The 13901-nt window shown below is 38.3% G+C and overlaps 1 protein-coding gene across 1 annotated transcript in view; it reads left to right on the top strand.

Annotated features, from left to right (window-relative positions):
• LOC116463946 (traf2 and NCK-interacting protein kinase-like) overlaps nt 1-13374 on the top strand; it is a 34437-nt gene extending 21063 nt beyond the window's left edge. The window contains exon 3 of the mRNA XM_032147252.2: nt 13205-13374. Coding sequence (XP_032003143.1) covers nt 13205-13369 — 165 coding nt within the window. The 3' untranslated portion in view covers nt 13370-13374. The remainder of the gene's footprint in view (nt 1-13204) is intronic.
• Nucleotides 13375-13901: the final 527 nt, after the last annotated feature.

Below are 13901 nucleotides of genomic sequence, written 5' to 3'. Positions count from 1 at the left end.
GATAGCTATTATCCCCCAGCTCATTATCAGCACCCTGGAAGTCCCCCTTGTGCTCCCTCTCTCAATCACTGCCACCCCAAGGAAAACCTGTATCCTGACTTTTTTTCTCCCAGTTGTATTAAGATATAATCAACAAATAAAAATCGTATATTGGCTGGGCATGGTGGCTCATGTCTATTATCTCAGTACTGTGGGAGACCAAGGCTGGGAGGGTTGCTTGAGCCCAAGAGTCCGAGACCAGCGTAGGCAACATAGTGAGACCTCATCTCTACCAAAAAAATTAAAATTAAAAGAAAAAGAATTTGTATATTGTTGGTGAGGATGTAGAGAGAAGGGCACCCTTGTATACCGTTGGTGGAAATGTAAGTTGGTAAAGCCATATGGAAAATACTATAGAGGTTTCTGAAAAAATTGGAACTAGAACTACCTTATGATCCAGAAACCCCGCTTCTGGGTATATATCCAAAGGAAATCAAATCAGTATCTCAAAGAGGCATCTGAGCTCCTGTGTTCATTGCAGCATTATTCATAATAGCCAAGAAATAATCGCTATTTTATAGTTGTCTGTAGAAAGGTGTTTTCTTTGGTCAGGGCTATGGTTCTCAATTAAAAGAAAAGCATTAATATAGCTTTAGAACCATCTCCCAGCTTATTACCTGAGCTAGAACAGCTATTTCTAGATGAGCCACACCTAACCATTAATTTCATTCATTTTGTGAGATGGGCCAGATAGTATAGTTGGTTTTCATGTTAAGTTGAATTATTAAAATTGGGGTAATTGGGGTGTTTATTTACAAATCGTTCGTTGAGGGAAGGAGGGGGTGGTCAATAGGGCTTGACTCTTTTTTTGCCTTTTTCCAGATCCTGAGATGATTTAAGCCGGAAGGGGAATTAGTCATGATACACTTTGCTGGGGACAGTGAGGTTAATTTACTTTCCCTGGGCCTCAAAACTCATTAGTGGATGATGCAGGACCAGATTGCAGACATTCTAAAACATAACACTTTAGCTTGGTCGGAAGTTCTGTGAAAGTCCCCTGGAAGTTTTTGTTAAAAAATGAGCAAAATCTTCAGTCCATTTTCAGATAGGTACTTGGAGAAAGCAGCACGCCTGCTGGCATCTGCATGGTGTTAATGGGAGGTATTGTACTCTGGAAATGAGTCACTTCCCACTAGGTCTCACCCTGGCCAATTGCTCTTCTCATGGAGATGGCTGTTGTTACTGGGAACCAAAAGCCTGATGTGTATGTGTTTATTTATATATATATACATGGCTAGTATAGATACATATATATATACTGGCTAGGCACAAGGCACTCTTCCAAGCACTCAGGTTATAACAGTGAACAAAATTTATGAAAGTACTTATTTTAATGCAGCTTACATTCTTGCTGTAGACTGCAAACAATAAACATAATAAGACAATTACAGAGGATGCTGGAAGCTAGTAAGTGCCTGGTAGAGTACTAATTGGGAATGCAGGTAAGGGTTGCAATGTGTTATGGACTAAACATTTGTGTGCCCCCAAAATTCATATATATTGAAATCCTAACCTTCAATGTGATGGTATTAGGAGGTGGGGCCTTTGGGAGGTGATCAAGTGATGAGGGTGGGAGCCCTTATAAATGGGATTAGTGCCCTCATAAAAAGAACCCAGAGAGCTCCCTTGCTGTCTTTCTGAGAAGTTAACAGTCTGCAACCTGGAGCCAGATCATGCAGGGCTTTGCAGGTCATTGGAAAGACCTCAGCTTTTACTCTGCATTAGGTGGGAGAGCCATTGGAGGGCTTTGAACGTGGAGTAAGGGGGATGGGATCTGACCCACATACTGAAGGGGTCACTTCAGTTGCTGGGTTGTGAATAGACCAGATGGGTCAAGGAGAGAAACAGGAGACCAGTTAGGAAACCGTTTTAGTAAGTGAATCCCCTTCTGAACTTGATGAAGGGGGATCTGCAAGTAGTGAGCACTTCCAAACTGGACCACATGGGGAGGAATTCTGCCATCACATTCGACTTACCCCACTTCAATTAAATTCAATTAACTGCAGGTAACAAAATGTGGAAATTACAGCTTCTACCTTCTGCCAGGTTTGAAGGACAAAGGGCCTAGCACTTGTCAGACTCCTGTCTATGCAGAGGGCTGCTCTTACCATCCCCTCTAGCAATTGTCTAGTAGCTTCTTTGTTACCAAAGATGAAGATAAAAGCGATGGAAGGCCTCATAAGGGCAAGAGCATCATTTCTTTTCCTAGTTGATCGACGTGGTGACAAATCAAGAAAGAACTAGGAAGAAGAAAGACAGAAACATAATAGTTAGGAAATTAATATCAGATTACAATATTGGTGGGAACACAGTCATAGAATATAACAATACATACTTATTCCAACGCCTCTGACTCACTAAATTTGGGGCATTCTGTGTTAATAAGAACAATGGGAGGAAATATTTATCACCTGCTTACCATGGGCCAAGTACTATGCTTGTTTACTTTGTCATATTATCTTATTAGATTTTTGCAGCCATTCTGCAAATCAAGTATTATCCCTACTCTGCAGATGGAGGAAACTAGGCTCAGAGAGTCCAGAAGTTTATCCAAGGTCTTATAGGAAGTCCGTGATGAAGCTAGCATGCTAGCTAACCCCAAGCTCTCTGATTCCAGAATCAAGCCCTTAAACCCTACACTCTTCTCCTTTGGTCATGAAAAATAGTTCTGATATCAGAAGCTGATGTTCTAAATAGGATTGAAGATTTATGTTTAAATAAATTTAGTTTACCTTCACCTTTAATCTGTACTCCCCTATTTACCCAATATTCAAAGAGGATAGTAAGACCTGTTAGCTACTAATAAGAGTGCTGTAAACTCTAAGAAATACATTTTGAAAAGTGCATTAGGTGCTTTGGGAGTGTTTTATCAAATAATTGCAAAGGTCATAGATAGTTGACTCTTTGGACTAGTGGCATTTTGTTAGGATTATGTTTATATAAAAATATTATGAATTATATAGAGGCATGACCTAAAGCAACTAAAAGCAGCACTTTCTAATATTTATTCCCTGTATTCAGACTACATGAAATACTCCCTAGATATTTATTTTGCTATGGCCGGAGGACAGGTTTGCATATATCCCACTAGCCAATATATGTCCTGTTTCAGGTGTCTGATTGAATTATAATCTGTACGAATCCTATCAGTCGTGTTGTAGAGATAAACTCTTGTTTAGCACTAGCTCTTTGTGGAAATACAACTACTTCAGATAATGGCCAAGTAATTCTCCTTTATCAACTGCTCAGGGTCTGATCCGGAAATCAAAAAAGGGAGCCCTTTCAATAAAGATTCTGATCTCTCAGAAACAAGGCAAGCTCTGACACACAACATCTCATTCTGCTGCCTATCAGTGATGAGAGGCTCTCCGTTTTGCTGCATGCCATTCAGACACTGGGAGGGAGTGAGAAATACTGTTTAGTAAATGAACTAATTTCTCAAAAATTACAATGTGAACTCACACATATTTTGCTGTCTTTTTTGATACCACCATAATACAGGGCTAGAATATGTCATAACAGGAAATAAATTTGTAATCATCTTCTGAAATGTAGGGTGGTCAAGTAAGATAGCAGATTTTGCCCTGTAATGGTTCAATAAGCTATTCATCAAGTTTTCACATGGTACACTTGCAGAGCCAAGAGCTAAGAAATTATACCATGTGCGTTTTAAGGACAAAGATTCTGACAGTCTGGGAATCTGGAGACCCAGAGTCAAACCTCGGCAGAACCAATGTGTCTGGCATTTGGGTTCTCCTTTATAAAAATGATAATATTAGACTAGTTCTTAGTTGGCAAACTGGCAGCCTAGAGGCTAAATGCTGCCATGATAAATATGTTGAGTTTGGTTCACATAAGGTGGTGGTGGTTTAATTATGCCAACATTAGAAAAATTGAGCAGTTTCACAGAAAAGTCTGGGTTCCTTGAAAAGTTTTGAAAAATCATATGATCTAGAAATATTGGGCCTGAAATTTCAAATAGTAGCAGTATTTTAGAGCAGTGTACCAGCTGTTTAGAGGGCACATATCAAATTTGCACCAGAGGCCCCAGTGGAATAAATATGCACTGTTGTCTTCCATACATACTCAATTTCATGTATTCACATTACTTGCCCAGTCCCTGTGTAAGATCATCTCAGAATAAGATACTGGGATGAACTAAGAAACAAACTCATTCAACTACCCATGAAAGGTCCTTTTTAGACTCTGCATTGATGTTGGCCACAACTCCTAAACCTAATTCTGCAGTATTTTGGATTTACATTGCTATAGCGTCTTGGCTTGGTAAAAATAATGTCCACTTCAACTTTGATTGTTTTAACATTTAAATGTTAGGTACTGCAGATAATGCCATTAAAAATTTAACCACCCTTGTATGACCTGGAGGTTGTAGGAAAAAAAAATTAACCACTCATAGCTGACTCCTTTGAACAGTTAAAATTTATCTTTTGTTAGTGCTGTGTATCAGAAATGAGGCTTTTAAAACTTGTTTTGATTAGTGTTTGTTACTTTTATAAGTAAAGAACTCCTTTCCTTCATATATAGAGCCTACGTCACTTGTCTGGAGGAGTTATTTAGTCTTCTTATTTGTGAGCAGAAATTTTTAAAAGGTTGAATTTGGCAAATATAGATATGCCTAACATGGTAAGAGGAATGATTGTAAACAGTCTCCCAGTTTCAGAGCTGCCACATTGCAAGACCTATAGAGACACAAGGTAAGTTACGTAGATACAAACACAGATCTGAAGCTACACGTAACTTAATACCTTGCAACTGGTGTGTGTTGAACTTTAATAGAGCCATTTTATGAATTAATGGGTGATTCTTTGATAAGAATGTGCAATTGATCTCTTCTTTTGTCCCAAAGAATTTCATTTGAACTTTGTTTAAACTTCTTTTCATTTAAGCAAAAGGAAGACTTGATATGTACCCAAAGTCATTTTGCTAATGGTCCATACAACCCTTTTGATTCCTTTTTTTAGATAACTTCTGAGCCAAAGTCTATGTTCCTATTTATGTTGTGTTTCTCAAAATCTTCAGCAATCAAGATGATTAGTCCTAAATGCTCTAAAGCTAGCAATTTCTTTTCTTTTCCTATTTTCAACCTGTCTGAAAACTGGCTCACCATTCCTCACCCCACATTCTTCTATTTGGGTGTAACATTCTGAGATGCAGAGTTGCAAATTTCTTCAATCTTAAAGTTAGCTTCTATGATTGGATCTTTGGACAAAATTGACATGTAGTGACTTACTCCTACAAAAAAAAAAAAAATATATATATATATATATATATGCAGAAAATTTTGCATGCATACTGTGGAATTTGAGTCCAGACACCAAATACAAGATGCAGCTAATGTCCGTAACATTTCTTTGAATGCTATCGTACTGACTCTGGGTTGTCTGTCTCTTTAGACATAGGCGACTTGAGCATTTGTAGTGGGCCTGTCCTTTGGGCAGACTTGTTGTTGCTAAAAATACTAGTTGGCTCAGTATATTCAAACTGTCTTTGCCGTGTTCAAGGTATAGACTTGTTCACTACCCAGAAGCTTTATTACAAAGTCTAGGACACTTCCCATCCTTGGAACTCATCTTTTTATCTTTGGAAGTCTTAAAATTTATAGTTCAAGCATTCTCTTTCCCAGTCGAAAAATATAATTCAGAAGCCAAGAGTTTATATATATATATATACACACTGTACATGCTAGTTTAAAAATGAATGTAGGCCGGGCGCGGTGGCTCACGCTTGTAATCCCAGCACTTCGGGAGGCCGAGGCGGGCGGATCACGAGGTCAGGAGATCGAGACCACGGTGAAACCCCGTCTCTACTAAAAAATACAAAAAAATTAGCCGGGCATGGTGGCGGGCGCCTGTAGTCCCAGCTACTCGGAGAGGCTGAGGCAGGAGGATGAAGTGAACCCAGGAGGCGGAGCTTGCAGTGAGCCAAGATTGCGCCACTGCACTCCAGCCTGGGTGACAGAGCGAGACTCTGTCTCAATATAAAAAAAATAAAAATATAAAAAATAAAAATAAAAAATAAAAATGAATGTAAAAGGCCATTAAAGTTGCTTTTTAAGATTTGAAGTTCCCAAGCTTTACTTTACTTCAATTGATTGAAATGATACATGTATTCAAATTATACCTACCAATTTTTGTATTCTGTATTTCTATATACACATTTTATATTTTGAGACTTAAACTACCTTTTGTGCATAAAGCAGCCTTCTGTACCGAAGTTACTGAGTTTGGACTTTGTTTCCACCGTCATAAATCATGCCGATGAGATCTGTCGTTATTTTCAGCCACACATTATGAAAATACTGTGTGCCTCATTGATGTTTCTGGGTTAAATCTTTGCAGAATTGTGTTCTTGGAAGTTTATTCTTCCTATTATTTATTTTTGTTTATATTTATTTATGTATTTACTTTGAGACGGAGTTTCGCTCTTGTTGCCCAGGCTGAGTTGAGTGCAATGGCGTGATCTCGGCTGACCGCAACCTTCACAGCCTGGGTTCAAGCGATTCTCCTGCCTCAGCCTCCCAAGTAGCTGGGATTACAGGCATGCACCACCATGCCTGGCTAATTCTGTATTTTTAGTAGAGAAGGGGTTTCTCCATGTTGGTCAGGCGGGTCTTGAACTCCTGACCTCAGGTGATCCGCCCACCTTGGCCTCCCAAAGTGCTGGGATTACAGGCGTGAGCTACTGTGCCCGGCCCCTATTACTGTCTTAGGGTGCCCTTTAAACTGCTTGGTGCAATCCCTTCTCACTTTAGGAAGGCGTTCATCTTCCCGCTTGCACCTCTTCCTGCCCCCTGCCTCCAACCCCTCCTTTTACTATAAAAGAGAAGGGATCTTTTAGTAGTCATTTATTCTTGTTGGGTGACTGACTAGTGACATTTAGGAGGAATTAGTTCCTGTCAGGGTATTCTGGGTAAGTATCTGCAGTTGTAAAATAACATCCTAAGACTTCGTTTCTCATTACAGGAACTTAAAACCAATAAACTAGCAAGGGAGTGAATACTTTAGGGACCCCAGGAATCATCCAAACCTTTGACTGCCTTTGAGAATAAATCTTTTAAAATTCTTTCAGAGGTTATTAGGGCTGGAAAGGGAAGTTAAAAGCGACCACATCTGGTGATTCCATGCTAAAGGCTCCCTGTCTCTTGTGAAGAGCTAACCTCAAGTGCTGACTCAGTATTCTGAAATGTTTTCTGGAATCAGCTGAGGCTGAAGACCCTTTACTTAAATATTGTCCTGGAGAGGGGAGAAGCACAGGAAGGCATACTAAGTAACCCTTGGCCAACCTCTACGAGAAAACATCCTACGAGAAACATGACAACCGACAGAAAGTGCTGACAATCAACCATGCAAATTGTGAAGTATCAGAACTCTTTGGCTTTTAAAAATTAACGTTTGTTATTTAGATAGTAATAACTACCCATGTCTAAATAATCCAAGCAATTCTTTTCTCTAATAAGTCGGTTGCTCCACACTGTGCTTTTTTTTGGACACCTGCTCCAGGCTCAGGCCTAGTCCTCATCCTGCCCCCAACCACCTTCAACTTGACCTTCCTTCTTTCTTCTCAAGTGGTATGCATGTTTATTTAAGTTTCTGACCCAGTTATTTATTTAGGCGGTGTTGAGTGAAAATTTCAAATGTAAGATTCCTGTAAAATTCCCCCACCCCCATGACCACTGCCTTCCAAATGAAAAGATCCATTGCCCTGGAATGCACCAGTGTGTCTTCTTGCTGTGTGGTACAAACGTGAAAAAAAGACATGTGTCCCTGGTGCCTTTTCATTAATAGAGGTTTTAGAAAAATGTGCCCAGTGCCTTTTACAAACATGTTTCAGCCCTGTCTCTTCACCATCCAAGTGAAGTGGACGTTGGGGAGGTATTGATGCTATCTTCCATGTCGGAAACTCTTTCTTTTTGCATTTTTATAAATGCAAAATAGACCAACGAATAGAAACATCATATATACATCTTGAGATTTTTGGCTGCTAGCAGCTTTATATCCATAGACACGATTAATGTTCACATCAAACCTGTAAGGTTGATGCTTTTATTTTGTATTTTATCATAGTGGTAGTGGTGGGGAGAGAGACATTGCTAAGCCCAGGGTGGTTAGGGAACATACCCAAGGACACATAACTAGTGATTGAGAGAGCAACATGCTTTCACCCTGCTCAAGTTCCTTAATGAGTGTAGACTATGGATAAAGTGCAGACTGTAACTAAGCTCTATTTCCAAATACAGAAAAAGGAAGTTAGGTGAAGAAGAATTAACGCAGCATTTGTAAATTGCTTCACCCAGTGCCTGGCGCATGGTAAGTTCTCAGCAAATGTTAGAAAGTATTATTATCCCAGTATAAACTCTTTGAGAACTTTCTTTCAGGGAGAATTTTAATGACCCATTATTTCTTACTTGTGAGATGTGAAGTTATTGACTTATCACTGCTGAGCTTGGCATGTTGAGCTCTGTTGCTGTTTATTAATGTGATGAGGTTACTTATGGGGAGGGAGGATCCCTGCTGTGTGGTGGCAGTAATTATCAGCATTGCTGTGTGGCTGTAGGAACCGATTGCTAGCAAGTGCTGTTTTTTTTTTTTTTTCTTTTTTTTTTTAAATCCCATTATATAATTTAACAATCATTTTGTTCCATAGTGAGATGAAAAGAATTTAGCAGCCTTCAGCTGGAGCTGAATGGGAAAGCAAATTATAGAAATCACTGACAGTAGTGCCTGGCTAGAGTAGGATTGTTTCCTACTGAATATTTGAAAGTATTTTGTCCAATCTAATTTTGAAAGACTCGAGTCACTGGGCTTCCATTGCCTTCCTTGGGAGCTATAATTACATGGCCTAATAGAGCTCAGTGGTGGGACATTTTCTCCAGCTGATACAGGAGCAATGGATGTGTTCACAGGAGGCCTGGTCAATGTACTTTTCAAAATGGGATTTAGAGAAGGGACACAAACATGTTTTGCTCATTCGGGAAAATATTCATTTCCTGCTACCAAAAGATGTTTCTTTGGTCCATCCTTCTGGCATTGAACGCTGATTTGCTATATAATGGGACTTTCTTTAACTTTGTATTGTGGAGAATCCTAAAAATACACAAAAATAGGCAGAACAGTATAATGAACACCTGTGCACCCAAAACTACCCCCAACAGCCTTAATCAGTGGCCAATTCCACCCCATCCACATGTCCATCTACGTTGCCCCTTCTAGTTATTTTGAAACAAAACTTATATCATTTTTTAAAATTCTGGTAACATAAACATAAAATTTACCTAAATTTTAACTACTTTAGAATGTATAACTCATTATCATTAAATGGAGTCACAATGTTATGCAACCATCACGAGTACCTAGTGCCAGAACATTTCCATCACCCCAAAAGAAGACTGTGTACCCATTAAGTAGTCATTCCTGTTACCCTCTACCCCCAGTCCCTGGCATCCACTAGTCTGCTTCTGTCTCTATGGATTGCCTATTTTGGATATTTCACATACATGGAATCATACAATATATGGCCTTTTTTGTCTGGCTTCTCTTTTTTTTTTGAGACGGAGTCTGGCTCTATCGCCCAGGCTGGAGCACAGTAGTGCGCTCGGCTCACTGCGAGCTCTGCCTCCTGGGTTCACGCCATTCTCCTGCCTCAGTCTGGCTTCTCTTTTACTTAGCATAATGTTTTTGTGATTCATCCACATATCATGCATCGGTATTTCATTTCTTTCCATGGCTGAATAATATTTTATTGTATGGATATCCCACATTTTGTATATCTGTTCTTCTGTTGATAGACATTTTGGTTTTTTCTGCTTTTTGTCTACTGTGAATTGTGCTACTTTGAACATTCATGTACAAGTTTTTGTTTGAACACCTGTTTTCAATTCTTTTGAGTGTACATCTAGAAGTGGAATTGCTGAGTCATGTGTCAATTATATGTGTAACTTATTGAGGAACCCATTAACTATTCACCACAGTGACTGTACCATTTTACATTACCATTAGCAATGTATAGAGGTTCCAGTTTTCTCCACATCCTCACCAATACTTGTGATTTTCTGCCTTTTCTTCTTCTTAAATTAATATCCATCCTAGTAGATGTAAAGTGATATTTCATTGTGGTTTTGGTTTGTGTTTTCCTAATGACTAATGACATCAAGCCTCTCTACATGTCATTGTTAGCCATTTGTATATCTTCTTTGGAGGAATGTCTATTCAAGTCCTTTGCCCATTTTTAAATTGGGTTGCTTGTCTTTCTGTCACTGAGTTGTAAGAGTTCTTTATATATTCTGGATAGTAGACCTTTATCAGATACATGATTTGCAAATACTTTTCCCATTCTGTGGGCTGTCTTTTCACTGTCTTGATGGTGTCCTTTCATTCACAAATGTTTATAATTTTGATAAAATTAATTTTTTCTTTTTATTTTATTTTGGTGCTTGTGCATTTGTTGTCATATTAAGAAGCCATTGCTAAATCTAAGGTCAAGGAGAGTTACCCCTATGGTTTCTCCTGAAAGTTTTCTAGTGTTAGCTCTTATATTTAGGTCTTTGATCCATTTTGAGTTAATTTTTTTGTATAGGGTGTGAGGTAAAAGTTTAACATCATTTTTTTGCATGTGAATATCCAGTTGTCTCACACTATTTGTAGAAGAAACTGTCATATAATTTTATCCATAAGTATTTCAGCATTTTTCTCTAAAAGATAAGAACTTCTTTTTACAAAACTACAGTACCATTATTATACTTTAAAAATATTGGCCAGGTGTGGTGGCTCACGCCTGTAATCCCAGCACTTTGGGAGGCCGAGGCAGGCGGATCACAAAGTCAGGAGATTGAGACCATCCTGGCTAACATGGTGAAACCCCATCTCTACTAAAAATACAAAAAAAATTAGCCGGGCGTGGGTGCCTGTAGTCCCAGCTACTCAGGAGGCTGAGGCAGGAGAATGGCGTGAACCCAGGAGGCGGAGCTTGCAGTGAGCCGAGATCGCGCCACTACACTCAAGCCTGGGTGCCAGAGTGAGACTCCATCTCAAAAAAAAAAAAAAAATTAACCAGATTTCTTGAGTATCATCAAATATCTAAGTCAGTATTCAGAATTGTAATTATCTCAAAATGTGTAATATCTTTTTTAAAAAAATTAATATCTAAGGTGCACCCGTTGCAATTTGTTCATGTATCTTTTTAAGTGTTTTTAAATCTATAGGTTTTCTTTGCATCTCTTTTTTTCTCCCTTGCAATTTATGTGTTGAAAAAACTCTTTGTCTTGACTAGTATCCTGGTCTAGATTTTGTTGATTGTATCCTCATGATGTTACATGTTCCTCAGTCCTCTGAATTCCTGTAAATCAGTGGTTGGAGCTAGAGGCCTGATCAGGTTCAGATTTTTGTTTTTATTTTTGGCAGTACTACTTCCTAGGTAATATGCATTCTTTTACCAAAAGGCAAATTATATTTACTTTTTTAAATGTTAACAGTCATTGATGATCACTGCCTGAGTCTGCTAGCTTATTAGGAGGCACAAAATGGTGGCATTCTTCTACTATGTCTTCTTCTTTTATTAGATGGAATACCTGCTTTTTTATGAAGAGAAACTTTCCCTCTTTTATTATTCAACTACCCAGTGGTAAGATTTTTATTAAAAAGGCAGTATAGACTCTTCAGTCTTTCCTTTTATTTGCCAGCTCTTAGTTAGTTCGTTATTTTTTTCTAACAGTGCCAGTCATATTCTTTGGGTGGGGGTGGGTGGGTTGACCTTGTTAAGGCATTTAATTAAGCACATTTAAAGTGTTTCTACACATTACAGCTATTATTGTTATCAATGCTCAAATTATCCCATCTTTCACCACTGGGAGTCTCTTGAAATTGAATCCTTTTTGACATGATTTTGTGGTCTTTGATAGTTTCTGGGCTATTACATATTGTAATTTCCCAACTTTTATCTGGTTGGAATGTAGTCTACTTGTGGCGCTTCCCAAATTTCCCTATAAGCACTTATAGGTCTTGAAACTTCCCTGACTTCTTGGAGAAGGTGGGAAGGTTTCCCTAGCCTTTGTGGAATCATAAGAAGACAAGTCAGAACAGGCTTTGAAAACTCACTCATGAAATGAGTTTCGTGAGATTTTATTTAGTTTCTATTAGGTATACAAAGAAAAAGAAAATATAATTTCTGCCTGAAGATTTTGGAGCCTGATGAGGTATCTTTTAGGACCTGGAAACATAGTGCTGATATCAGGAATGTAGATTTGGACAAAGCCAAAGCCATCAATGTGGTTTTATTGTGGCTCCATTTTAGTTCTGTCTCTACTACCAAGTCAGGAGTTGATTGCTAGTTATTCTGAATTCTTTTTATATAATTATAAAAAATATATAAGTACCTAATAAGGTGACCTTTGTTGAAGATATTTTTGAGGGTAAAAGTCTGGAAATGGATGTGTTTTTCTAAGCCTAGAAAATGCATGTAAAAGCACATAGATGGCTTTTTTTTTCAAATGGTCTCTACATCCCCGTTGAGTAAGGGTGATGTTTATTTTCTGCCTATTTTGTAAGTTGCTAAGTAGTGTAATGAGTTTATATTTATAGAGTGCTTGGAGCTTTTGCATGAAAGGTGCTAAATTAGAGTTTATTGTTTATTGAATTTATTTGATGTGTCCAACCTCCTGGGAACATTCGCTGAAGTTAATTAAAAACAGATAGTTCCCACACTGACAGCTTACAGTGCCACTTACAAACCAGTAACATAAACAGTGTGCACTTTTGTAACCCTAAGTTGGGACACCTAGAGAACCACAGTTCTTTCTGATAAGGGAATAATCCTACTTTTACGTGAAAATTTGACTGCTGAGTAAAAACAGAGATATTCTCAATTTTGTCTGAGTCACCTACCTACTCCCATTAAAAAAAAAATACTTAGAATATGGAGAGGTTCCTCAATTTTCAAATATAACTTACAGGTTGAAAAAAATAATGTTTCCTTTATATCATTTTGGGAGTACATGAAGGTAAAAGCTTGTGTTTTACATATTGTTTTATGATTACTTTTTCTTTGCAGGAATGGCATTCCAAAGCAGCCAATTGCTTGTGCTTTCTTTTCCCAACTTAATGGAAGCTGTGAAGCATCATTAAAATAATGGCTTGTTTGCTTCCTTTGCCAGTTGGTGATGGAGTTTTGTGGTGCTGGCTCTGTCACCGACCTGATCAAGAACACGAAAGGTAACACGTTGAAAGAGGAGTGGATTGCATACATCTGCAGGGAAATCTTACGGGTAGGTTACGAGTGGGGACTTGCCCACCTCCCAAAGTCTTCAAGCAACACGTGATATCTTATGAGGGACTGAATTTTGTTCTGACTTTCCAGTGAAATTCATAAGCATATCAAAAACCCTTTAAAAGTTTATCCTATCAGTGGTGGTGGTGGTGGTGGTGGTGGTGGTGGTAGTTTGGTGTGAAGGTCTGCTCTGATGGAAGTGAGCACCATTCTGGAGATAGGCCATGAGCATATTTTCATTTAGGTTGACATTGGGTGATTTCTCTTAACAAGGGATTCATTTTCAATGCTGTTTCCAATTAGAAACCTGATTTTAGATCATAAAGACAGTGTTCCACTTAGGAAATGAATGAATTATTTTAAGAGATATTTTAATCACTCATTTAAGTTATCTGTTTGTGAAAGTTCATAATTAATATATTATCCCTAATGGTGTAATACCTTCCCACCATATAAAGTTTATAAGGATTGTGTGACTTTAGTCATTCCTATACATACAACCAAGTTAACTGATTTTGCCTTTAAAAAAAAATCTTTGTGACCTAATCACTTAAACTAATCAAAATAGCTGAACAAGACTGCCT

This window comes from Hylobates moloch, unplaced genomic scaffold, assembly GCF_009828535.3.
Source record: "Hylobates moloch isolate HMO894 unplaced genomic scaffold, HMol_V3 SCAFFOLD_95, whole genome shotgun sequence".
In the NCBI taxonomy this organism is placed as follows: domain Eukaryota; kingdom Metazoa; phylum Chordata; class Mammalia; order Primates; family Hylobatidae; genus Hylobates; species Hylobates moloch.
The sequence above is the reverse complement of the archived record's forward strand: the minus strand, read 5'-3'. Positions and strand labels throughout refer to the sequence as shown.